Source organism: Mchenga conophoros, linkage group LG16 (genome assembly GCF_057382185.1).
Source record: "Mchenga conophoros isolate Kocher_MC1m ecotype Shallow Benthic linkage group LG16, M_conophoros_male_GT1.1, whole genome shotgun sequence".
Taxonomy (NCBI): Eukaryota; Metazoa; Chordata; class Actinopteri; order Cichliformes; family Cichlidae; genus Mchenga; species Mchenga conophoros.
The window spans coordinates 3628529-3656243 of NC_140541.1; the positions used below are offsets into that span (position 1 = coordinate 3628529).

General features: G+C 41.7%; 2 protein-coding genes across 8 annotated transcripts in view; one reads left to right on the forward strand and one right to left on the reverse strand.

Moving 5' to 3' along the window:
* The window catches only part of LOC146556102 (uncharacterized), a 29880-nt gene extending 28833 nt beyond the window's left edge, over positions 1-1047 (reverse strand). The window contains exon 1 of the mRNA XM_085250325.1: positions 152-1047. Coding sequence (XP_085106451.1) covers positions 152-395 — 244 coding nt within the window. The 5' untranslated portion in view covers positions 396-1047. The remainder of the gene's footprint in view (positions 1-151) is intronic.
* A 4685-nt stretch (positions 1048-5732) lies between these two features.
* ttll4 (tubulin tyrosine ligase-like family, member 4) lies at positions 5733-26239 on the forward strand. Of its 7 annotated transcripts, XM_085250690.1 has the most exons (22): positions 5910-6215; positions 7040-8090; positions 9016-9205; positions 9287-9478; positions 11424-11574; positions 11653-11723; positions 11866-11920; positions 14742-14860; positions 18030-18140; positions 18447-18523; positions 18610-18804; positions 20805-20887; positions 20974-21102; positions 21192-21314; positions 21642-21740; positions 22220-22354; positions 22435-22572; positions 22662-22758; positions 23010-23220; positions 24259-24326; positions 24416-24486; positions 24607-26239. In XM_085250690.1, the coding sequence occupies exons 2-22, from the start codon at positions 7575-7577 to the stop codon at positions 24758-24760; spliced, it is 2985 nt and encodes a 994-aa protein (XP_085106816.1). In that variant the 5' UTR covers positions 5910-6215; positions 7040-7574; the 3' UTR covers positions 24761-26239. The 7 variants fall into 7 exon arrangements, with proteins under 7 accessions (XP_085106814.1, XP_085106815.1, XP_085106812.1 ...); XM_085250688.1 differs by lacking the exon at positions 5910-6215 and adding an exon at positions 5733-5858 and having other exon boundaries at positions 9016-9478; XM_085250689.1 differs by having other exon boundaries at positions 5905-6215; positions 9016-9478; positions 22662-22716.
* The last annotated feature ends 1476 nt before the right edge of the window (positions 26240-27715 follow it).

The following is a 27715-nucleotide window of genomic DNA, read 5'->3' on the forward strand; positions in this document are numbered from 1 at the left end:
GTTCTGAAAAATTGTTTGAAAGCACATTCTCCTGATGGTCATGGATGTTTAAAGACATCTTAGGAATAAATATGTGTACATCCACCAGACCTGTGTGCTCAGAGGAAGCACACTGAACACTGTGAATAACAGAATAAGAGAGTACTGCTACCTGCGACACTGTGAGGCTCCGCCACGTACACAGCCACCGAGGACAGCGGCAGGTGGGCGTGCTGCCTGCATTCAGCCTCAGAGAGGGAGGACAGGCGACGGCAGCGCTCCAGCTGGTTCCACTGCAGTGACTGGAGGGCTGAGCGGACCCAGCGCTCCAGCCTGCTCAGGGTTACGCTGGCTGCTGGGACCACAACTGTAGTGTGCAAAATGAGGACGAGGAGGAAAGCTCTGAGAGAAACCATTGTTACACTGCAGTTTTTTCAAGTGTTTACCTTCCTCCTGTTTTTTTGTGTGTAAATCTCTTTTTCTTGGTTTTCCAAACCTGTTAGTCTTTGTTCTCTTCTATCCACATATCTTTCCTCTGACCACTTTATGTTATTGAACTTTTCTGTTCCTCTATGCAAGATCAGAACCTCTGTTTAAAATCTCAGCTACAGGTTTTTTAAACAAACCAAATTCTGTATATCTTCAGTTGTGCCTTTTTCTTCTTACTTTATTTAAACTAAGACACAAATATTACTCTACAGCATCGTATCCATTAACAGGTGGACTGACTTCCTTTCATTCTGCTTTTCTTTGCATCTGAGGGGATAAAGTGGACATCAACATCTTCTGACTGATCTTCCAATCAAACACCTTCTTCACTTTTTTAATCCTATTTTCTTCTTGATATCAGCAGGAAAAAATCCCAAAATATCCAAAAGTCTCCAAAGTCTTGTTCTTTCTTGGGTCTTTTTCTTCTTTATTCATCTCTGGTCCAGATTAGTCTCAGGTTCAGAAATAGTTTAGTAGGTGAGAGATCATCATCAGTTCTTAGTTCTCATTTCTCCTTCCTGTCCCGTCTGCCTGCACATTGTTCACAGAAGCATTCCTGCTGCTGCTAAACTCACTGCTTGGCTTCAGTCAGCTTGTGGTCTCCTGCTCCTTTTATCTCTCTCTCTCACACACACTCACACACACACACACACTCTCTCTCTCTCTCTCTCTCTCTCTCTCTCACACACACACACACGCACACACACACACACACACACTCACACACACGCACACACGCACACACACACACACACACACTCACACACACACACACACACACTCACACACACGCACACACGCACGCACACACACGGTCTCCAAGCTGTGACATGCAAGACAAAGGTGAAAGGATCGATGGTGAAACAGGAAAATAAAGGAGGAAAGTGAGAAAACAGAGGAAACAGAAGGGATGGTGAAGGGAGTCTGGGGAGAGGAAGGAAAAGGAAAAGAGGGAGGACGTGAAAAGAACACGGAGAACAAGGAAAGGGACAGTCCAGGGAAAGGAAAAGAATGAATGGAGAATGAAACAGAGAGTGAAAACGTCAAAGAAGTGAAAAAACAAAGGTAAATATGAAAGGTTAAAAAGAATATATAAGGAGAGAAGGAGTAGAGGAAGAAGAGAAAGAGAACAGGAAACAGAGGAAATGAGAGAGAGGAGAGGGAACGTGATGGACAGTCAAGAAGAAGAATACAAGGGACAAGGAGGTAAGGAGAGAGGGAAAAGAAAAGGGACAGAGGAAGGAATAAAGAAGGGAAAAGGAGGAAAAGACTGAGAAGAAGCGAAAGATAATGAAAAAAGCAAAGATTTGTACTTGAGGGAGTTAAAGAAGTGAGAGGAGTAAGAACTGGAAGAGGCAGAATCTACAGGGACTCTAGTCATCCCTCTGCTGGCGAAAGCTTTAAAGACCCAAGGCTACATGATGCTTTCTTTCCTTATCTGTTAACTTTTCAACTGGTTTGTAAAAAAAAAAGCATTTGATGTAGTTACTTATCTAAGGTGGAAAAGAAAAGTTTTTTTTCTTGTTTGTTTTGTTTTTGCTTTGTTTTATTATTTGCTTCGAGCCCTGTGTACAGGAGCTGCATGCAAAAAGATCTTTTTTAAAAGGGTTGGCGTAATAAGCAAATGCTTCAGCCAATACCTTTTGATTAGCCTTGTCTCATGCTTTCTTGCTTTGTGGTAGATCTTTGCTCTGTCTTCACTGAGATATTTGAATGCTAATCAATAAAATCAAATCAATGTTGATTATAATTCTGAACTGCAAGCAAGCAAGACGGCACTGTGGCAGTCGCCACCCGGTGGTTCTTGGACAGCACACATCTGCCAAAATAAAGTGTTAACAAATACAGGAACACTTTCTGGGATGTTGATCTGGTCGATGGAGTTGAAGAGGGCATTGTTCAACAACGCAATGAGACAATCCCCATAATAAGAACAGCTTATTATGCTTCTGTTTAGACTACAATTTGTTTTTTTTTTAACTAGGAGAAGTCCCAGCCCCTCAGAGTTTAAAGCGCTGGGTCCATTTAAACTCACCATGTGTGGTTAATTCTACAGAAATATTCCAAAAACAAGCATTTTTAGGCAAGTTAGTGAAATTAAATCATGTATGTTGTTCAGTACTTTAAAAAATTCAGCTCAAAGGTGTAGCCAAAATTGGACAAACTGCACATCAGCTCGATATTGATTTATTAAAAGTGCAGTGTTTTTTTTTACTGATTTAGAAGCATCCATCTTTGCACAGGCGATGTTTATTTGCTGATTACTGATTTTCTGGATTAAAATGTGAACCAACGCATATTTTAAAAGGGTTACATGCGAAAATAAATAAATAAATAAATTAGGCGAGGAAAAAATTATTTTATTTTTCCAGCCTCAGTAACTTTAACATCTGCTGCAATATCTACACCTCTGATGAAATCTCACAAGTGTTAGCTTTATTTTGATGCCAAGATTGTTTACACAGAGTTTGTAATCGCAGAGAAATACTTCATTCATTTTGGGAATGTCATTTTAATGCTCAATCATCCAGGTAAGTAAATCTCCAAAAAGTTGATTCTGTTCGTCTGGACGTAGCGTTTTGTGGGAGAAACGTTTCGTCATCATCAGGTGACGTCTTCAGTCTCAGCTGACTGCAGGTTTCAATCTTATAAACAGGACATTTGCATAATGACTGAAACCAGCCCACTGAAGCAACAATGGGCTGGGAGGGCAGTTCCTTAATCTTAATTATGCAAATTCTCATGACCAATGATCAACAACCACTGATCAATGTCCATGAGTCCCATTCACAGAGAGTTGGGGAATGGCTGCAATCACAGCGTTGTAAGATGGGGACAGATGTACCCTTAGGCCCCCTCCTTGATTCAGAGATGGTCTTTCCCTTGGTCCACCCAAGGATCGGGTCCCCCGACACAAACAGAGTAACATAGTGTACGCTGTTAAGTGCAGGAGGATTGGCAGGATTTATACATCGGGGAAACCAAACAACCTCTGACTAAGAGGATGGCACAACACAGAAGAGCCACCTCGTCAGGCCAGGACTCTGCAGTCTATTCACACCTACAGGCCAGTGGACACTCTTTCAAGGATGAGGATGTTCACATCCTGGACAGGGAGGGACGCTGGTTTGAATGCAGCCATTTACGTGAAAAGGGAAAGACTATCTCGGAATCGAGGAGGGGGCCTAAGGGTACATCTGTCACCATCTTACAATGCTGTGATTGCAGACATTCCCCAACTCTCTGTGAATGTCAGGGCTCTGTGTGCGGGCAGGCGGAGAGGAGGATCCAAGCGCAGGACTCGAACACAGAATTATAAATCAGAACCTCAGCTTTTATTGCTGACATGAAAACCAGCCGTGAATACAGAAACCAAAGAAACACACAGGCATAATCTGAGGGTACGATGCGACACCAAGCATTGGAAAACACAGGGCTTAAATACACAGGGTAGTAATGAGGGAATGGGCAACAGAAGGGAGACACAGCTGGGGGAGATCAGGGCTAACGAGACGGGGGAGCTAAGCTGCACACACTAACATAAGACAAAGACTTTCACAATAAGACAGGAAACAAGAATTACTAAACCAGATGCAGACATGAGACTGAGAGACAGACTAGACACTGAACAGAAACTGTAATACACATGAGAACCCAAAACCTAAGAACTGATCCCTCACCAAGAATAACAGAAACAGATCTATAATGATAATAATAAACAAAGCACCAGAACATCAGAAAACAATCCATAATGCAAAAATAAACCAAAACATAATAAACTCAAAATACTGGGTCCAACGGACCCAGAACCGTGACAGTGAATGGGACTCATGGACACTGATCAGTGGGTTTTGATCAGTGATTGCTGATCAATGGTCATGAGAATTTGCATAATTAAGATTAAGGACCTGACCTCCCAGCCCATTGTTCCTCAGTGGGCTGGTTTCAGTCATTATGCAGATGTCCTGTTTATAAGATTGAAACCTGCAGTCAGTTGAGACTGAAGACGTCACCTGATGATGACGAAACGTTTCTCCCACAAAACGCTACGTCCAGATGAACAGATTCAACTTTTGGAGATGTAATTTTAATGCATACAAATTATTGAGTAGCATTTTGTCTTTGAATTCAGACACCCGAGCCCTAATCAGTGTTGGGATATTATTGTGGTAACGAGCACGGTAACTAGTTATTATGCCAAAATCAGGGACGCGTTACTCGTTACTGGGATTTAGATAGGCTCGTTACTCGTTACTTCGTGTGGTGGCTATCGCGGAGCTTCCACAGATTCAGTAACATTAGCAAGTGGTGGAGGCAGCAGGTGGATGAGAGAAAGGGGAGGCAGGAGGAGAAACCCGAAGCGGCCGCCCGTCCGAGTGTCAGGTGAACTGAACTTCAGGTAAGAAGTTATGACCTGCAGTCTATCTGGGTCAGATATGAACCAAGTTTAGGTGGAGTTTATTTTCGTTAGGCTAGAATCATGGCGGTGGTCAACGACGGTCCAGGCGTGGGATTTCTCTCGTGGAAATATGCACATTATTTTTTCCTTTGGTAGGTGGCACAGTGCACTTGTGGCAAGTAAGCAAGCTAGAAGACTGGCACTCTTGCTGGGTATCCAGTTAGCAACACATTAACAAGAGAAGTCTGAGTAAAACCAAAGTTACTTTACCTAGTAACTAGTTACTTTGAAAGTAACGAGTAACTTGAAGTAACTGAGTTACTTTTGATGAAAGTAACTAGTAATGTAACTAAGTTACTAATTTAAAGTAACTTACCCAACACTGGTCCTAATACACACCCAGGCCAGAGGATTTGTTTTCCCACTGAGATTTGACGTGTTTGTTAACATTATTTTAGCGGCGTTCATTCGGACTGCAGCAGATACTGAAACCTTATAATGAGGAGATATACGTGCTTTAGGAATGCATTCAAAATATTTTTAAAAACAATAAAGTGATAGTGAAAGTTTGGAGAGTGGGGGAGATAGTACCTTCGTTTGACACCTACCTCTCGTTACTTTGCTGTGTTAGTATCATGTTAGAACACAATATATGGTGAATTTATTTTATTTATTTATTTATTTATTTGAAAGAAAACACCTAAAAGGAAACTGGGAGAGATTAAAATAAAGTTTAATCTAGGAATTGTTACGCAAAGGATTTCATCAGATTCATGTAATCTGTTTGGTGTCGAAGCAAATAGTGCCCACTAAGATCTGAACCAGATTCCCTTGGCAACAGTTACTAGGGACTGTAGCGCGGGATCCGCACTATGAAGTGACGTATCTTTACCAGGTGGTGGCAGTAACGCTCCGCCAAAAACCTCTACGAAGAAGAAGTCCTGCTCTAGGGTTTGTTTGTACGGCCCACACTCAACACCAATTGGTGGCGGTAAGCAAAACATTTCGCTGTTTGCCAACCGCCAATAAATACTGATAAAAAGAAGAAGAAGAAGTCCTGCTCTCTTATTGGTTCAATAGACGATCTTGGGTCACGCTGATGTATCATTTGGATTTTTAAGCTCAGCGGTGCAACATGCATCCTATCGTTCGACTAGGAACACCAGCTTTAGTCATTACATGAGACAAAGTAGGTACGAACATAGAATAACAAGATTCCTATGAGTTCATAAAAGTATTTTATCCTCCGGGCAGTTCTTAGAGCACATGACGACAGTTTAGCAGTTTAATTGAATCGGTCTGGGTTGCTAAGCTAACACGAAGTGAACATTGTAGCGGTAAACTGAAGGTAGGTTAGTTAAACTGTCTTTATGTATGGCTACCCCACAGGGTGGGTGCATTGTTTCGCGTCAGCTAACACCATTTTATCACTTAACGTAATCAAACTAGACTTATAAGTAGGCTAATGTGAAGCTAAACTGAAGCGGCATGTCAGCTCACACGTGAATTCTCCACGCTTTCTCTGACAGTCGTCACTATGACAAAAGTCAGCAGCGACAGCCGTGAATATGGGACGTTATAGTTTACTTCAAGCTAGCCAACTCCCCACGTTCGGTCTTGCTGATCTATAGGACATCGCCACAGTGTTCTATATGCCCTTAATATTACCTGAAGCATGTTAGCCGTAGTACACGTTACGTAAAGGCACCCAAAATTAAAAATGCATACGGAATACAACAATCTGCCCCCATTATGGCTGGGCTATGTGTTCAACGGCCGTCATCTCAAATATAACATATAATTGGAACACAATCTGACAGAAAATATGGGGGAAAACCCAAAACAAAAACAACTGCAATTAAGTGAGTTAACCACCAACACAGATATATTCTTCCAGTCACCCAATGCTATTCTTCAAAGATTAAACCATAAAGATGCAATATTTCTAAGTAGTTTAATCTCAATCTAAAACTTGTTCTGTAATTTAAGCAACCTAAAATGTTCACAACCCAGTTTTTCAGTGATACAAAAATTTGGATTACCTGTGACATTGTATGTGCCTACTGCAGTAAAATGGCTTGAATATGTGCAAATACTAAGTGATGATAATATGAAAGGATTTTCATAATAATTAATAATAACTGACTGTGCTTTTTTCTCTTGTGCTTACAGTATTAGGGCTGAGAGTGGACAGTTTCATTTCCTGTAACGTGACTGAGGATGATATGATGGCTGTGGGGGATCCCATTCTCCTGTCAAGTCCTGATACCTTAGTGTGAATAATCTGGTGCAGCCACATTTCTTCCTGCAGCAGTATATGAGAAAATGACGGAAAAACACCTCCTGATGAACCAGAGACTTAAGATTCATCTTGAATTACGTATACTTCACACCTGAAAACATCTAAACCTGCAGCACAACCACAAGTCAATGTTTTCCTGCTTACCTCCAGCCCAGATGAGAGGCCCAGACATTTGCCATGGAAGTAGTGGTTACTGTTGGTCTGGCTTTATCAAGAACTGGTTATCTGTTTAGTTGGAGTTGACCTTGAAAATCACCAACTTTGGGTCAGCAAGAGGAGGAGGAGCTTTCAGCCATTCATTTACCGTATTAGTTTTCTCAACTGTCAAATTGTTTACTGTGATCACCCAAAACTCTGCCACAAAACCAGCCTTTAGAAATAAGGACGACATCGCTGGTTTTTACCATGCCAACCAACCAGTCCTCCCCCTGGGGTGGAGGGAAGCTTGTGGCTTGTTCTAGTGCAGATCATCCCAACACCACAACCCCTGTAAGTGCACAAGCCAAGACAGTTAGAGTCACAAAAGTGCCTTATAGTTATGTCTCCTTTGAGCTATCCAGGAAGAATGACCAAGCCAAGTCACCGGTGGTTGCTGTTTGTGAAAAAGGCGATGGCACCTTCACCGCTGTGTCAGATGGAATTCTAACCCCAAACAAACTGCTGGTACCAGGGCTGAAGCAGACTGGCTGCAGCCTAACACAGGCCAGTAACAAGATGGAAAACCAGGTTGGCCTTAATGTCCAGCTGCCAGATACCATGCCAAAATCTACATCGTCTGAGAGCTCTCAGTCTGCAAACATTTCAGCAGTGGAGAGTCATCAGGCTGCCACAGGCGATGCACTTATGGGACTGGGGGCAGTGTCTCATCAAGATCTGCTGATTATAGGGAAGCAGGCTTCCCAGCACACCAAGAAGCTGACGGTGAGTGCTTTTCCAGCACTGATCATTTCTAGGAATGTTTTGGGTTGCAACCAATTGCTCAGGCCATTGTTTAAACGACTGTGTAGTCTACAGCTGCCTTTATATTTTAGCATGTCCTCTGACAGAACCTCTGAACAGCTGTATAGCACTGTAAAACATGGATATGGTTATCAGCAGAGTTTCCTGTGCAATGGCTGCATGTTTGTGGGTAAAGCCCATTTGGAACACGCTTTGTCCTGTACATTGTATTCTGTGGAGAGTTGTGTGTTGTACAAGTTGTATGTTGGGTCTTTTAATAATTTTGAAGGTATTTAAATATATTTTGTATACAAAAGTATTTTTGAGTGGGCTGATGGAAAGAACTCATTTTGCAGCTGGAAGTGAAGTTGAGTTATCAGTAGTGAGCAATAACTTGTACACTGTAGATAATAATTAAATGCAGGTGTAATAATAATTACCATGATTTAAAAATCATTTTAGCCACGTCTAAGCTCACTTGACTGGGATTTAATATGTGGCACACTTCAACTAATGTAATTCAAGGAATCAATAATTCCATTATTTGATATGTTCTTGCACTAAAACAAGATTCCTGTTGTGAATAATATGTTCCAGATTTTAGACGTTTAAAGTTGTTATGATGCTTAATGCTCGAACTCACCAAAGCCAACTTTTATTTCTACTTTTCCACACAGTGCTTGTTGTAGGTGCAGCCACAACAACCATCATGGTTTGTTTTTCCATAAATATGTTTGACATGTTCAAGTCTAGTGATTTAAACCAATCATTGTGTAGGGCTGTATTAGGGATCAGTAAAAGCAAATAGTTCATTATAGGCAAAACTGTAATTTAGCCACCTTCAGAAATATACCTATAATTTTAGGTTTATGCAAGTCTGTCTGATATTGTTTTGTTTTCTCCGCAGTGTGAGGCTGCAGACTGTTTCTCTTTGCCACCCGTGCCTGACATGTGCCTTAGTCTTTGTCAACATCAGGGGCCAGCTGTGGAGAAGGATGCTTCCAGCCTCGACAGCACAAACGCTGAGATGAGAAGCACAGGAGGAGAAGCAAAACCTACACAGAGGAGTTATTCAATCCCACCAGCAGCAAAATACGGTCAGACACACAACAGCAGCACAACTTTGTTTGACATTTCTTTTGACTGTCAGCTCCTTGTGAAAGGTGTTCCTCTCACAGTTTTGGGAGCAACTGCAATCACCAAGTCCCAAAAAAGAGCATCACTAGATCTAACCAAGCAGATCCCATGTAGTGTGCTGGGAAGAACCCAGCCCACATGCAAACGTATCAGTTCCTTTCCAAACAGTCCCACGCCACCTTTGAAATGTGCCAGTGACTCAGAAAAGCCACCTCCACCAGACGCTGCTGCAGGTAATCAGAACTTTTTGTTTGCTTGTGCTACACCCATATTAATGGAACCCAGGACGTGGAGATTGTCTGGGTATAGATATGAATATGAGATAACAAACTAATTTAAAGGTACAGTTGTTTTTTGAGTTTTATTAATAGAACAGCAAAGAGTATTGTACTCATAAATGGTAAGATCAACTGCATCTTCCAGCTAATTGACTGATTTTCATAAACTTTAATTAATCCATTGAACACTCATATGAGCAGGCACCGGTTTGTGGGAGATGGAGGATGGTTTGGACCTCAGACTGTGGAGATATGGAGTTGGCATTGGTTGCAAAATCTCTGTGCATTGAGATTTTTCCCCAGTGGTGACAAGCCTTATTTTTTCCAGTGAGGTAGATGTCACTCCACACCGTCACGCTGCTAAGGCTGTTGTTACCCTGTTGATGCAGCAATCAGCTTAGCGTTCTCCACGTCTTCTCTGCACAATGAACTCTATGATCTAACTGCACTAGACCCAATCTGAACATAATGTTTCTCCGTATGTTAGGATTTCAGTGCACATATTGCAGCACAGCAGTGCAGATGGGCCTGGCAGTGAAGTGCAGTTAAATCAGCTAGCTATGGTTGTCGAGAAGCTGATTCTGAAAGTTTCCTTGAAAGGACATTTTTCCATCAAAGGTTGTTGTGAGTTTGTTTGTTAAAATGGTTTTATTCTGGCAGAAAGAGCAAGTAAAATAAACTAAAGGTCTGGAGGCCGGGCAAAAAAGATGGAAGCAGTCTGAGCCGGCCATGCAATAGGCTGTAGGAACATCTTTTCTCCCGTAACGGAAAAGTTAAACTAGCAAACAAAGCTGCGAAACAAAGTGTCTTTGAATGGCAAAGATGCAGAAATGTGTGCGTATAGTACAGAGCCATGGCTCAGTGTCTAAATAAGCATTTATAATTCTAAACTGGTTTGAGTTGCTGCTCAATACAGACAAGCCAAGGAGCTGACCTCCCAGCCCATTGTTCATCAGTGGGCTAGTTTTAGTCATTGTGCAGATGTCCTGTTTATAAGGTTGGAAACCTGCAGTCAGCTGAGACAGTCACCTGGATGATGACAACTCGTTTCTCCCACTGATGCTACGCCCAGATGAACAGAATCAACCTTTGGGAAGCCCAAGCAAAATGTTGGACTTTTAACTCTGTGTCTGGGATCCTTATACAAGTCAACACAGCAGCATAGGTCGTGTTTTACACAGGCTGTCTTTGGTTAATACAAAGGGTTAGGGTTGACACTGCTAGCATAACGGACAGGCTTTTGACGGAGCTCCCACACAAACGCAAAGCAGGAGATGAAGCATCACTGAATATGTTTCCAAACCAACTTCATTTTGAGCCAAACACTAGAAAATATGGTGAGGCAGACCTTCCCTTTGGCTTCACCTGCACAAGTGTGGAGGTAGGTCTCCCTGCAGGATTGGGTTTCCCTGCGTCGGGAGCAGCGCTGGGCTGTTCAAATCACGGGCAAACAGAATCCCACATTCTTGATTTTTAGTTCACAAACACTTCTTATAAAGACTAACTACTCCTGACATGTTGGAGATGTTTGGGGGGGGGGATTTTTCTTCTAAAACAAAGGGGGGCCTAGCAAAAAAAGTTTGGGAACCACTGGGTTAATATGTTTCCACCCACTGTTCTTTGTTTCAAATGTTGCAAAAAAAAAAGTCACAAATTTTTAAAAACACATACTCGGTCAACCGTACCCAGCATTATGAGTCTTTAGATATATTTTCATTCTCAATAATTGAATATCCTTATTGAAACAAAGGAGGCCTTTTTATTTATTTATTCATTTGTTTGTATGTTTTTCTTTTAATTTAAAGATTTTTAATGGGCCCCAGTTTTGTATTTACAGTACTGTGTAGTTATGTAGCACAATCCTGTAGTTCACATGCAGATGTTTCCTCCTGTCCTGCAGGAGCCTTGGTGGGCTCAATGACCAATCAGATTTCAGCCATTCGCCTCACAAGACAGGGACAGCCAGCCTCCACATCAGATTTCTTTCCATCCCTTTCCTCTCCTTCACCGACACAGGAATCCCTGCTTGAAGAGACTCCCCCTCCGCCTGGGTGAGAATCAGCTACATCACATTTCAGGTTTCCCTCCTTCACATCTTTCCTTTAGTGATTACACTTGATTTTGCTCAGCCCAGAGCATGCTGCACAGGCGGATGTAGAAGAAGAGGAGCTGGCTGATGAGCTTACCTGCAGTGATGACGGTGAGACGTTTAAGTAAACTCTATCATACTTGTGCTGTAGTTAATCAGCTGGTCAGTTTTTTGTTGATGATATTATGACATGTTGTATAATTATGTAATAATATAGTACTGATGAGAACATTGTTATTTGTTGTTGAGTCAGACAGCTCCTCCATCACTGGCACTTCATCCGGAGGGTGCATCACTCTCCCCTCCTGGTAAGACATGCAGTAACCATACACACACCATCACTGGTTTATTTACTGTGACCTTCATAGAACAAAAATTCTTCCAATTCCAAATATGGTTCTTTGTCAATTGAAAGGGAAGTAAAAGTAAAAAAACAACAAAAAACACGCAAACATGCTGCACAGGCACATTTACTTAAGCGATATTTAAAACCTAACATAAACACATTCTTCAGCACATCCTTTTTATCAGTACGCTCACTTAAAATGTGAACCTGTTGCCACAAGCGTGGCAGCAGCATTGTGGTACAACACTGTAGACGTAGCAGTGGTGTCAGAACGAAGGCTCGTCTCATGTTTGCCAAAGCACATCTTGAGTTTTGGGAAAATATTCTGTGGACTGACAAGTTTGCATTCCTCATTACACCCATCTCATAAGAACACCATCATACCAACAGTCAGATATAGTGGTGGTCATGTGATGGTGTGTTGCTGCTCTGCTGCTTCAGGACCTGGAGGTCTTGCAGTAACTGATGAAACCATGAATTCTGCCCACTTTTGCTAGCCAGCCTTTGTGCTTGATCTCTGCACTTTTTGGTAGCGTGTTTATCAGCATTTATCAGAGTAAACAGGTGTTGTAATCCTCCTTGTGAGCCAGCCGTGACACTGGCATCCAGTGTAGTTACGTAGGAGGATAAAGATCCAAAACACCAGCTCTCTGAATCACTGAAGAAAATAAATAAATGCATCACAATAATGGTTTTGCAGTCAAAGTGTGTTCTTAAATCCAATTAGCACTTTTTATTTACTTGGGTTATCTTTGTCTAATATTACAATTTGTTTGATGATCTGAAACATGCAAGTGTGACAAGGATGCAAAAAAATAAAAGGAAAACTGATGACATAAATAAAATGTAAGCACCAAAACAGTCTATGCAAGTTTTTCCTGAGAAACTTTAAGTAATAATTTATTTAATACTAGTTTATCAACAGTAATGATTGCTTTTATCTCATCTGCTGACACAATTTTGTCATTTATAAAATGAAACTGAATTAGAAGAATCCCCGGTAGAAATGATTCCTCTTCTGCTTAAAGCCGTCCTTCACCACCTAGTCTAAAGAAACTGTCCAAACTCCAGCCTCCTCTCCTAACTGGAATACCTGAAGTAGAGGAGACGAGAGCAGATTCCAGACGGGTTGTTGCAGAAATCCTGTTAATTCCGAAGTATTTCAACTTTTTCCTGCAGCTGGCTGTTACTGATTTATTAAGAGTCGCAACATTAGTGGCTGTAGCTCCAGCACCTGCTTCCCATGTTATGCTGCTCCGCCACAGCAGTTATTTGGGACACATATGAGACTGTATACCACCACAATTACAGCAGTTCCAGTACTTCAGTAACCTGTGCTTTTACTCTGACCTTCAGCTAGCTTTTTTACCATTTTCCATACCATACCAGCTTTATTTATAAAGCACTTTACCCACTTTAATTTCCATCAGAAACCTTTAAAGATTTGAACGTTCCTTTCAGGGCCTGGTGCTTTCTGATTGTTCTCCTAAAGTAGTGTCAAATGTCCCTCTGTCCATCAGAGCTTGTGAACTCTTTCAGTTCAAAGGGGCAGACAGCTGGAGAGTGGTGGAAAGGTCTGCAGCATTGTGCATCATATTGTTATCCTCTGTTATGGCGTGAACAGTAGAACTGCCTACCAAAGACTAGGAACTGATTCTCTGTAAAACCACTCTGGATCAGGACTGCTATTGTCACATTTGTTCCTTTTAACCCATCCAGCTGATTGGTTTGTGTTGATCTAAATAGACTGGCACTCTAAATAAAATAACACCCCTCCCTGAAAGCTAAAGCTCCCGTCAAGCTTACCTGTCATCACTGGAAGAAGATCTCTGCTTCCTATGACTGTCATGTGAGTGTTCTGGCATGTTTGTCTGATCAGGTTGACTGTTTATCATTTAACTTGTCATTTTGAACTAGGGCTGTTCGATACAACGATATATATCGGATGACGATATAAAACATCGTTTCATTTTACGCTATCGTTTGTTTCGTGGTGTCGCAAAATAAACTGTTTACAGCAATGTTTTTCATGTTCTGATGTCACTGTAGTTATTATTAATTTCTTAAAGTTCTCTCTTTCTCTTATATTTAATATCACCACACTACGGACAGACAGGCGCATGTCTTTATGCGTTGTCGTTAGCAACAGCGACGGTAACACCACGGCATGTCCGCTTGTTTATTTTTCACATAAACCTTTCACAATAAAGCTCAAGATCCTGTTGAGACTTTTCAAAATAAACTGAATCACGTGAAAGATGCAGATTATTTACGGATGAGAAGCAAAAAAGAGCCGCCAGGTGCTAAAAAATAAACCTTAGACTAAAACGTTAGAACAGGCTTCTCCCCGCAGCACGCCGTGTAAGAAATACTCACAAAGGAAACGGCGCCGTTACAACTTCTGTCTAAAAATGCATCGTTTCATGCATCGGTTAAAACACTCGACTCACCTACACGACGCCCAGCAGGAAACAGTTCACCTGCCCGAGATTCACAGAATTGACAGAAAATGTTACATTTGTGTGATTTATATCGTTATCGGACGATAGATGTTTTATATCGGGATATGAGATTTTGGTCATATCGCACAGCCCTATTTTGAACCGCCTTTGAAATACTGTCCTATGAGATGGTGTATTTGCTTGCTCTCTATGAGCAGAGGAGACTTGACATTACAACTGTGAACCAGATGCCAGCGTCTCGTAGTTAGAAGTTGGCAAACGTAACTCTAACCATGAGATGTGGGCATAGGGATGATGTTCATTACTTTGTCTTTCTGTCAGCATCGAGGAGCCAATGTCGTTGGAACCAGGAGACAGTCAAGAGGAGCAACCAGCACTAGTTCCCAGTCTGTTTCCCCGTATCCCTCCGACCCTCTACTTCAGCACCGCCAATGAGAAAGGTCAGAGTTGTAACTGTAATATAAGAAGTTTACTATCACAGATCATTGATCTTCAGTTATTTATGTGTCTCTGCAACACCCTGTAACTTCTTGATTTATATCTTTACAACACGTCCACATGATCTCATTTATGGCTTTTTTCATTTTGGGGTCACCAAACGTTTGGTTCCACAGCCTCAGTCGCTGCCAGGGCTAAAACAGCATGGAAAATAGCTGAATCGTTTAGATATGTTTAAGAAGTATTTTTAGACTCCACTGTTACTGCGTTGCAGATATTTACAATGCTTGTTTGTCTAAAAAATGTTTGCTCTTAGCTGGAAGATTGCACTTCTGGTTAATTTACCACTGAATTTGCACTGAATCGGTCTAATTTGTGACTTGTTAGCTAATCAAAAAGTAGTCGAAAAAGTTTAACCCAGATGAATATTTATATATATATATATATATATATATATATATATATATATATATATATATATATATATATATATATATATATATATATATATATATATATATATATATATATATATTTTTTTTTTTTTTTTTTTTTTAAGACCTATTTGAAGACTGTAATCACATTTTTTTTCAATAATCAAATTTGTGGCACTTTATGCTGTGTTTAACATGATATACACACAACATCAGATCAGCCTCTGAAGTCATGTTAGCAGTGAGAGCTTTTCTGTCATGTTAACATCCACACACCTGTACAGAATGCACACCTGACCCCTCGACAGATGCTGACCTTCTGTGTCAGCTGACAAACCGGGAACATCAGTGGTTTGAGCAGCTGCCACCTGTTAGTTATGTTACTAGGTTTGTGTCCATTTGCATAACTATTTTCCAGCACAGAGTGAGGGACACCTACGCAGTCGTACTTGCATGCAGTTCTCATAAAAACCAGCAGCACATAGCTTTGGATGGCACTGTGCATAGGTCAGATGCTGATGGGTGAATTCAGGCCTGGAACAGAAAAGGAGCTTAGAAAACAGGATGAGAAGGAAAGAGTGGCTGCACTGTTCAGCGCTTTGTTTGTCATAACACGTGTCTGAAGTCCCAACATCAGCACGAGCAGGAGAAGCCCACAGACATGTTGTTAGTGACTCTGTCCCCTGGTGACCGTAAACTGCTACAACACGTGAAGATCGGTCTGCAAAGCTGGCTGTGTGCTGGAGGACCAACCATGCTCCAGCCTTTACAGTCCATCAAGCTTTTTTACAACTTCAGTAAGAGGGACACAGACAAGCCACCCAAATCCACACACCACCTGAACTATGCTGTCTGTCATTCATACCTACAGCCATGCAACACCACCAGAAACCAACCAGTATTGCCAAGAAAGAAACTTTGAAAGATCTGCATTAGTTTCTCCATACTTGTAGGTTGCTGGTTAGTGTGACCGATACCACAAGTCTTTATGGTGTGGTTGTAACAGAGCACTCCAGACAAGTGCATAATACCAGCAGTCTCCAAAGTAGGGCTGCCACAAACGATTATTTTGATAGTCGACTAATCAGATCATCATCCATTGGACGTAAAACGTACAGCTGCTTGCACCAGCAGCATCTGCTCTTATATAACGATCATTAGCTTACAGCTCGATGTGTTTAAGGTATGTGCTAACTAACAATAAAGACAAGATGATAGTTTGCAGATTTGCAGATTGTCTCGGTGGAGTTTAATAAACTCGGCCGTCTGCTCCTTCATATGTAAAATATAACAGGACACTGGAGTAAACTCCCAACCATCTCACACTTCTGATAATCAGCTGTCTGCTTGACGTTTATTCAGCTGTGTAAAAACTAGAACTTTAATCTCAGCCAAACAGATTTACTCAGGAACAAATAAAACACTGGAAAAAGCCAAACAATCAAATGTTTAAGTTATCTGAGTGACTTATGTATCATGTTTAACCTGAGTAGCCAAAGACCACAGGGGTTTGAAAATGATGTTCCAGGAGTTCGCTGCTCTCGCCGGCTCTAGTGACCCTTGACCTCCCTGTCTGCTATCGAGCTGGTGGGTAACGGATGTCTCTGAAAACGTTGGAGCACTTTTGGAAAAATGTGATTACTTGATGAACCGAGCAGATATTTGAAGTTTACACAGCTACAGTCTCACCTGAAAATATCTTAAACGTTTATTTTGTGACCCAGAAAGATTAATAAGAGTGATATTAAAACTAAGCAGCTGCTGCCATTGTTGGAAACTGGAATTGGCAGAGCCGCGCTATGAATTCTGGGATATGGTGGGTCACGAAGGATACACCCGACCTATCCTCCAGATCTGGGGAAAAGGAGGACGCATTTGACAGCCGAATTTGGACAGGCTTCGTCGCGTCACTGTAATCGGCCTTCAAATGCGGCCTCAGGACGATGCGGCCCCTGAATTTGGACAGAAGGCGTTTAACGGCAGCTGGCATCCTTCTTAGATGCAGTGCTGCCACCTTCTGTTTCAGTCCCTTACTACACTCTTAAATCCTACTGCAGGATCTTACAAAGCTTCAAACGACGCGTCGACTGTTAAAATAGTCGTGGCTACTTCAGAGCCTACATTAATGCTGCTGGGTAAGATAAAACCCATGACAGAGGTTTACTCATCAATCAAACATGGTGCATTGTTACAAGAGTAATATTCAGTGATCTGTAGATTTCTGGTCTATCACAGTATGTAGACCATTGTATGCTGGAGTTTTCTGGGCACATACATCTGTAGAGCCCACCCTCAGATAATGAGGATAACCCAGGCAGAGAACAATCCTCTGGGGGGCGCTCTCACTTAGTTTGAGCTCTCTCTGCAGTAGAGTAGCACTTCCTGTTCCTCTCAGAACAAACAGAGCACACTCTCCTGCCTCTGTACCCTCTTAACAGAGAAAACTATTTCCTGTCTGATCATTTCCTGATAACATTTACAATAATTGATTACACAGCAGTGGGGAGTGGACTTTATCACAGTAGATGTCTTTCTGAAAGCACTGTAACTAAGTTTAAGAATATAATCCACCCACTGTTATTATCTTCAATGCCCTGTACCAACACAGAGCAGAGCAGCTGCCTGAACGTGTTGATTATTATGTTAATATTTTCACTTCTTCACTGTATACACCTCTGGATACTGTATTTTACAGCATGTGTTACCTGTTAAAAGAATGAATCGGTGTTCTTTGCAGTGGAACTGCTTCCTGCAGAGCAAAGGCGACTGTTAAAATGGAAGATGAGCACCGTAACTCCTAATATTGTCAAGCAAACCATCGGCAGATCACACTTCAGAGTCACAAAGAGTAAGTTGTTACATGTCGCTACATGTCACACACAGATATTGCTGAAACTGGTTCTTTGAAAGTCTCTGGGATTAGCTGTGACAAGATTGCTTTTTTCTAAAACGATTTGTGTACAGTTAAAAAGCAGTTTTTCCTTCCCACTGTCGCTGAGTGCTTGCTCATAGGGGTCATATGATTGTTGAGGTTAGTGTATATCTATGGGGGCAACAAAAACATTAGATGGTGAAGAATTTCAGTCTAATATTTAAAGGCTAAGATAAAAAGGTAACTCCTGACCCTGGCTGATAAACACGTGTTGTCACATAGAAAGCCATGACTGGCTGGGCTGCTGGGGACACCACATGAAGTCACCTGGCTTCAAAGCTCTTGGAGAACACCAGAAGGTCAGCACCTGCACATGGACTACTCTTGATAGTACGCTGAGAAAGTCCAGATTTTGACTGTACTTTTGTGTATTTGTGTGTCCCAGCTGAACCATTTTCCAGGAACATTTCAGATTGGGAGAAAGGACCGGCTGTGGAGGAACCTATCCAAGATGCAAGTCCGCTTCGGCAAACAAGAGTTCAGTTTTTTCCCCCAGACCTTTGTTCTTCCTCAAGACATCAAGCTGCTCCGCAAAGCCTGGGAGGAAGGGGGCGCCAAACAAAAATGGATCATCAAACCTGTACGTTCAGGTCATAGAGTGTAACTTTATCAGAGGTGGAAAGAGTACTAAAATATTTTACTCAAGTAAAAGTACTATTACTTTGCTGAAATTTTACTCAAGTACAAGTAAAATTACCTGTCTAAAAATGTACTCAAGTAAAAGTAAAAAGTAGCTCATTTAAAATTTACTCAGAGTAAAAGTTACATAGTTACTTTTTTGTCAGCAGGAGGACAGCCTCTTCTGAGTAGTGCGAAACAGACAATGGGATAAATCTCAAAGTAGTTGTTTTTTAATTAAAAGAAAAACTTTACAAATTAAAGCGCAGTGGCAGTTAAACTGCAAGTCTACACATCAAAATGGATAATGGTCACCAAACCAACCAATTCTTTTACATGAGAATGTGTTCTAATGTCAAATAAGAGAACAAGTACTGAATTGAGCCGTACGGCAGCTGCTATAAAAATGTGTTTTCATTTTTTATACTTGGCCCTGCTCTGTTAATTTTGAGGAGCAATTCAATTCAATAAAACTTTATTGATCCTGAAGGTTGACCCTGAAGGAAATTGGGTTAAGGATGCCGACCTTTGCCAGCGCCGACTTACCCTCCGACCATACATACATTACACAAACATCACATGGGGAAGACGGGTCAGAGAGGTATAACAATGGAAAATGCACCACACGAGGAAAGATAAGGAGAAAAAAATAACTCCCCCCAGACTGAGCTCCAACAGGGAGATCAGTTTGAGAACAACAAAATCACCTCTGCACATGTGTGAACAAATGTGGGTTAAGTAAGAAAGTAGCCGCTTCTGTCTTCTGTCTAATTTAACTATTTTTTTAAAAAAGAAATTATTATTATTAACAAACAGGAAAAATGTAAGTAAACTTACCTCTACATGCTTGCGCAGGTTTGATGTGAAATTTTTAAAAGCTGCTAAGTCGGTCTCTCTGGGCAAACACAGCTTGCACTGCATAATAAAGCTGCTGCCTTTCTTGCACTTGAAGCCAAAATGGTCCCTTAAATACGGCCAGGGGTTCACATCCGTTTCTTCGAGTTCAGGGTCAGCAGAATTCGACGGGGTTTCTTTTTTCGCTGGATCCGTACTGCCGATGTCAGACTCCATCTTTATCCTGACCCAACGCTAATTTGTTCTACTACCCATCATTCCCTGCAGTATTTCCGAAGCGCAATGTTGTTGTTTTTTCTGTTTGTTCTTTTAATTTACTCAGTAACGGGTGTGATTGAAAATGTAGTGAAGTACAATACTTTTTAAAAAATATACTTAAGTAAAAGTAAAATTACCGACTTGAAAAATGACTTTAAAAAGTACAAATACACAAAAAAACTACTCAATTACAGTAACGCAAGTAAATGTAATTCTTTACTTTCCACCTTTGAATTTTATGTACTGAAAATCTGCAGGCACGTCTGTGATTGTAATAGACAGCACACTATCTGCCAGATTTACTTAGCAGGGATAGTAGCATAAAAAACATACACAGCACACATTCATGCAGGAGCTTCCAGTTCATTTCATCGACTAAAGGAAACTAGCTGCTCAGATGGAGCGAGTAATCTAATAACAGAAATTTCACTGTCTTTGTGGAAACAACAGTTCAGATGAACTTCCCATTACAGCTGAGATGGTTTGTTGTTGTGGAGGTGGAAGCAGCTGGTTTATTAAAGTCACAAACACCTACGGGGCAACAAACATGTGCAACAATACAACTGTCTGACGCACATTAGCTTTATTTCCTTAAGATAATTAAATATGTTATGTTATAGATTAGAAACTAGAGACAGGTTGAACTATGGAAAAAACAAAGTGTCATTGTACAGCTCTGTGTGTTGGCACTGTTAACACACAGAGGCTTCCTGTAGTCTGAGTAAAACCACTGTGTGGATCCACCTGCACATATTACACATGATTTGTATATGAATCGAGTAAAATGTGTTTTATTTATGTTTTAGTTTATTGTTATTACTTGTTTCCTCTCTTTTTTTTCTTCCATAGCCCGCATCAGCCAGAGGAATAGGCATTCAGGTTATTCACAAGTGGAGTCAGATGCCTCGTAAAAGACCTCTACTTGTTCAGAAGTGAGTAATCCTTTAATAGTTTAGAGCTCAGCAGCCTAAGTAACTCAGTGTTGCTGCATTAACATGCTCTAACTGGATGTTTGCAGGTATCTAGATAAGCCCTACCTCATCAGTGGGAACAAGTTTGACTTGCGGCTCTACGTCTATGTGACATCTTACAACCCACTCAGAGTCTACATGTTCTCAGACGGACTGGTTCGATTTGCTAGCTGCAAGTGAGTTTTCCACCACGTTGATCGTGCCACTTAATTTCACATGGGATGCATATGAATGAGATTCAGTTATCACCCCTCCATGCCTCTAGGTATTCGTCTTCCATGAAGACTCTGAGTAATAAGTTCATGCACCTGACCAACTACAGTGTCAACAAGAAGAACTCTGAGTACCAGACCAACAGTGATTACAAGGCCTGCCAGGGGCACAAATGGTAACACAGAGAATCGAGCTGAAGTGTGAATTGTAGAGAATGTGACCTTTTGACCTTTGGACACAGATGTAGGCGGCTTTTCAATGCTGTGCCAGGCTTTTTTGTCTGAGCTCTCCTCGCTGCACAGCATACGCCGTGTTGTTAAGCTTTTTTGAATGAGCCCGTTTCTACTCCTCGTCCGTTCTCTGGCTGTAGCGTTTTGGACCAGTGGACAGCTTATCAAGGGGCTTTTAGTATAACCTGATAAGGAAATGCAACAGTGTAGTGTAGAATGTCTTTGCTGTTTCTGTATGTATGACTTGGGAGGATATTACTTTGTGTTTTCAGGGCTCTGAAGGCCTTGTGGCAGTACCTCGGGTCAAAGGGAGTCAATACCACCCTGATATGGGAGAAGATTAAAGACATCGTGATCAAAACTATCATAGCGTAAGTTTGCCTGCTCAGTGACTGGCTGCAGAGATCAGTTTGTTTGTATTATATCTTTTAGCTAAAACCATCTGCATCCGTAAACTACTCGTGCAACAGACAGACTCGCAGACAGATTCCCACCCATTGTTTAACTGTTCGAGCTCAAAGGTTCTTTTCCCAGTTTTGATTGCTTCACAGCTGAGTCCCTATCTAGAGTAAATATTGGTATTTGATTTGAATCTTTGTTTTTATTTTTATAGCCTGTGATATTTCTTTAGATGTGTATTTCAATGCAGAAATTGTGATATCTTTCCACTGAGGAACATGTCCTTAAAAATGCTCTAAAAGGTGCTAACCTCACAAACATGCTGCACCTTTAAAGCTAAAAAGGTTGTTAAAAGAAAAGACCCCTGTATGTATTTCTGAAGATTAAACTGTGCATTAGGACAAGGATTAAGATGCTGAAATCAGCTTCCTCCCTCCCGTGTCGTGGCCAGGTCAGAGCCGTATGTTAACAGCCTGATGAAGCTGCACGTTCGGACACCTTACAGCTGCCACGAGCTGTTTGGCTTCGACATCCTGCTGGACGAGAATCTCAAACCCTGGATTCTAGAAGTGAACATATCGCCTAGGTAACAAATGCCCACATTAAAATAACACATTTCTTTAAAAAAAAAAGTTACCTTTAACTACATCTGTAACTCTGATCCAGCCTTCACTCCAACACGGGGCTCGATGTTTCCATAAAGGGTCAGATGATCAAAGATCTCCTGAACTTGGCTGGCTTTCGTATTCCTTCAAGAGAAGATGTGGTTACCCCCTGCAGCAGTGCATCCAGCTCCACCAGCAGGTAACAATAAGACACTACCCCTCTGGGTTTTTAGCTGCAGCCTCAGAAATGACCTCGTCATGAACATGCGTGCACTTGTTTGTTTGTAGTTTGTGCGCAGGGAATGGAGAGAGGCCCAAAGTGGATCTGTCTGCTGATGAGAAGGTCAAAAGAGCCTTTTATCTGAAACAGGGTGAAGCTAACCGGGTACACACACACACACACACACACACACACACACACACACACACACACACACACACACACACACACACACACAGGTTTACACAGTGACTTTAATAGTTTAACAGGAAGCGTAAGTGCATACAGCTACAGGTTTTTTGGTTATTATTATTTATTAATTGGTTGCTTGTGGTGGAAACAAGCACTGGTTTCATTGTTAGCAATAACACAAAGAAGCAGTTATGACCTTGTGCCCTTCATTTTCTCTCTCTCAGGACTTGATGCACACGGTGTTGGATGTTTTGACTCCAGAGGAAATCCGGGTTCTGGCCGAGAGTGAAGATGAGCTGAACCGTCGAGGAGAGTTCGAGCGCGTTTTCCCATCACCATCATCATCTCGCTACCTTCGCTTCTTTGAGTGTCCAAGATACCTCAACATCTTACTGGATGAGTGGGAGCAGAAGTACTGGAACAACAGGGCGAAATGTATGTGCACTGCTGCTTTGAAATAAGATAACGGTCACCTGACTGATGTTAACTTTTCTTTTAGGTTTTGCAGTTCTTGATAACTGTAACTTTATCAAAACACTGTCAGATTCTGTAGTTTTCTCTGATCCCTTTCCCCATTTGGAACAGGATTGATATGTTTAGCTGTCTGTCTGAGTGATGTCCAAAAATGAAGCAGGCAGTATAGATATTTGGGAGAAAACGCCCACCCCCTTAGAGCCTGCGTCTGCTTCCAGACCACCGAAGAAACAACCATAAATCAGTAACTATTTCAGCATCTTCCACATCTGCACCAAAGAGTAAATCAGTGAAATGTGGATTGTTAAACATCAGGTCATGAGCTAATAATTGATGAACCTCACAGAAACCTGGTGATAGCAGGATGATTATGTCGGATTACATGAATCTATATCCCACAGTATTTGTCTTTCTAAAGTGCTGTAACTAAGTTTAAGGATATAATTCACCCACTGTTATCCTCTTCAATGCGCTGTACCATCACAGCACAGAAACAGCTTTAGTGAAGGTTACAGATGATCTTCTTATGGCCTCTGACAGTGGACTCACCTCTGTGCTTGTCCTGCTGGACCTAAACACGCAAATCAGTCCGTGCATGATTGCATTGCTCCGCCCACAAATGGTCTGTGCATATATCGCCTATCGTCGGTTATTGGACTGATGAATTTTTACATATCACCCATCCCTCGTGTGTATGGTGGTAAAAACCATTCTGGCAAAATGAACTAATAATAACATCAAACAAACATAGAAAAAGTATTGCAGCTCATGCGACTCATGATTGTTATCTGTTATTTCTGATTTATTTATTTTAAGCTGTCGGTACTCCAGTGGGCTGGGGGGCACTAACCTTGTAGTATGGTTTGTTCATCTCCTGCTGGTCCATGTGCAACTTCACTGTTATGTATTCAGCTGGACTGCTGTGACTTTGGCGTGTAGCCACAGAGGGAAGGGAAAACAGTGAAACTGCAGCTCAGGTTTGCTTTGTCTTACGTGCAGGTATCAGCCTACTGAGACCTCTCTGCCAGCAAGGAGTCCATCTGGGAACCAGTGACCCTGCTCACATGGTGAGAAACTGCAGAACAATGAAAGGAAAACATAAAACTAGAAGAGAAAGTGGCTCCTTTAAAATGCTGAAATCAGTCTGTCTTTGTAGTGGTGTAAGTACAGCTACAGCTCCAGGTTTGAACACAACAGACAGGACGTGGTTAGCCCTTCCAGAGCCAGGTACAGGGTTTATTCCAGTAATACACCTATCATATGGAAGTTAGAGTAATAAAGGATGTGGGTTTATTGCACACCGGTCTCTAAGTGAACTCTGCTGCCCTCTCCTGTGTTGTCCTTCAGGGTGGTGGTCAGCCATCAGCTCTGGTCTCAACGCAACAGCAGTATTGACGAGGATCACCAGCAGTGCCTGGATCACCAGCAGTGCCTCGGCCCGGCCTCACCCACAGCCTGCTGTCCCAGCAGTCGGCCTAACTCTGATGATCTGATTTCCTAACCCAGAATACACTGAAAGCTCAGGGTCTGTTTCTTCCCATCCTCTAACCAGTGCTGTCATTTAGCCCTCACCAATCACCAGAAACAGCAAACAAACTGTTGGAGGGAGGGAGTGGATTTTTAGGGTTTAACCCCCTATTTTGTCTCGTTTTAAACTAAAGATTAATAATATATCATTTGTTAAGCATCTCGAAGGTGAGGTGATGAGTAATGGCACAGCACTGTAATTCTTGTGTCTTTAAAAATGACTGTTGGTTTTTAAAAAGAGTCACAAACATCTGTGTGGGACTGGGAGCTGTTTGTGTGTCACTGCTAACTTTGGGGGTTTCTCTGGGTGAAGGTGTTACTGGGTGTTTGACAGAATCTTGTTCTGATGATAGTGACTTACAGGGTGCTTGATGATCAAATATTTACTAAATGGCCTATGATGTGCAAATTGATGGTATTAAAATTTGAGCAGTTTGACTTGAACTTGCAAAACGGACTGTCCTTTACACACAGTGTTTCATGGAGGCTGCCAAGTGCAAGTAAAGCACCAGAATCTAGGTAACAGGTAGAGATGGGTATTGTTTAGGTTTTATCCGATACCGGTGCCAAATCGGTACTTTTGAAATGGTGCCGGTGCTTAAACGGTGCTCGAACCGGTGCTTAAACAATGGAGAACACAAACTTTGTCTAAAAACCTCTCATGTTTTCATTTTTAGCAGTCTCTTTTTTTCTGCAAAATGATAAGGACCGTCCAGCCCCACACACGGGGCGATCCGCGCTAACTCACTAATGGAGATTTACCACACCCGCAGTAGATGTGCTCGGTGTGAGGTCTCGCAGCAAGCTGTCAAATATGGTGCATTTCTCGGCTTTTAACAAAACGCTATGCGTCACCAGGTGTTTCATCGGATTCGAGGTGTTACCTCCTTTGCACAGTATCAGCTTAAAGCACTTGTTGCTGCTGAGTTTGCATCTTTTGCTGTGAAGTACAGCCAGACTTTTGACCGCTTCGCTTTGGGCATTTTTACTCTGTAGCTCTGCTCTAAAACAACGTACGTACCTGGGCCCGCCTACTATCCTCGGAAAGGTAAAATGATTGGCTGGAATCCAAAGTGTGTGACATCTCAGGGAAAAAAAGCACCGAAATGTGCGCTGCTTTTCGGTCTGGTTACTACCGTTTATGTCAGAACCACCGGTACCCATCCGTAGTAATAGGTAACCATAGCTTCTTTGAACACAGTGCATCTCCCAATACTTTGTGTTTCTATGAGTTACACTTGCATTGCTCTCTGTTAGATTCAAAGACTGTTTGTTCCCCCAAACACGGCGAGTGCAGTGTTAGACTGAGCCAAAGAGCCACAGTAAACATGAATGGGGTAAACTGGACAGAGCTGAGTTGTTGTTGGTAGGGAGTTCCTCATTTTCAGGAGAAAAAAAAGCTGCTGATGTTCTTTTAAGGTGATTTTGATTCAAGAATAAACTGATAAAAATGTTTTGGTACATCTTCTGTTAAAACTGAAAAATATCACAAGCAACGCTATTGCAACAGTGTTGTAGCTGCCAGATGTTTGTCACTACTGCATAATTATTTTCAGTTCTCTTCGTCATAGCAGGAACTTTAAAGGAGACGTGTTTGATTCTTGAACTGTACTTGGGAGACATCCTCTGCTGGGTGGCAGATGAACAAATTGATGTTGGCAGGAGAGAGAAGACGAATATGCCCAAAGTGCATTTTCTTACATTTAAGATGCAGTTGAAGGTTCAAGTCCAAAAACGGCTGCCGTGTCTCTTTGCTGCCTCGGGAGATCCAAACGAACAAAAGCCCCACAGCCAGACGGTTCATGTTTTTTATTATGTGTGATAAACCTTCTCCACGGTACAGTGTGGGCAGTAAAAGACAAAACACAAATATGTGATGCTAATTATGACAAATCCGTCTTACAGGTAACAATGAATCTAGCCTTTGAAGCAGTTTAAAGAGTTTTGGCTCAAAGGGAGCACTTTACTGCATTATTTGAAACCACAATATGAATGTCTGACAAACACAGAATGAACTGACTGGTTCCTATATAGTGCTTTTCTACTCTGCTTGAACACTCAAAGCACTTACACCTACATTCATGCAAATAGTTGTTTCTATTCCTAAGGGCTTTCTAAGACTGACACTCTGGACACATCAGGAGCAACTTGTGGTTCGGTATCCTGTCCAAGGATGGTGTGCATACTGGAAGGATCGAACCATCGACCTTCCAGATTAGTATACGACATGCTCTAACTCCTGAGCACAGTGTGACAATGACAATAGCAACAAATCTGAAAGAAAAGTCATGAAGTTTGGGGTTTTTCTTTGCCCCAACCAGGCTTTGTGTAAAATCGGTCAGTACAGGTAAGAGGTGTTGGTTTGGGTCTTTCCCTTTTTTTTGTCACTTACTCTGATTTGATGAATATTAAATTAAAGAGAGTTGGGCTGCTTATAAATAGTAGCTTCTTTTTCACTTGGTGCCTTTTGAGAAGCAGCCTGCATTCAGCAGATCTAACACAAATGTTTTCTGGTGTTTGTTTCTCCATGGAAATTAACGGGGACATAATTTCGGTAGTTTGGAACCAGCAGTTTTGTGGTGCTACTCTTTTATTGGAAGAAATGAGTGAGGGCGCCTCCATTAGTGGGGGTGGGAAAAAACGTAGTTTTAGATATGAATTTATACAGATTAACTACATGTTCCAGTCACTATACAGTGGATCAAATAAGGTTCCTGTGAGTACTATGGGAGCCATAATCTGGAACAAGAAAGAACATAATTTCACCATAAACCAGCCATGACCAGTTGCTCCCCACAAGATTTCAGACAGAGAAGTGAAAATTCTCAGAAGAGTTGTCCAAGTGCTGAGGACCAAAACTACAAAAGGAGCTGGAATCATCAGGTGCAATGGTTTCAAAGAAAACAATAAGAGATGCACACCATGGCCT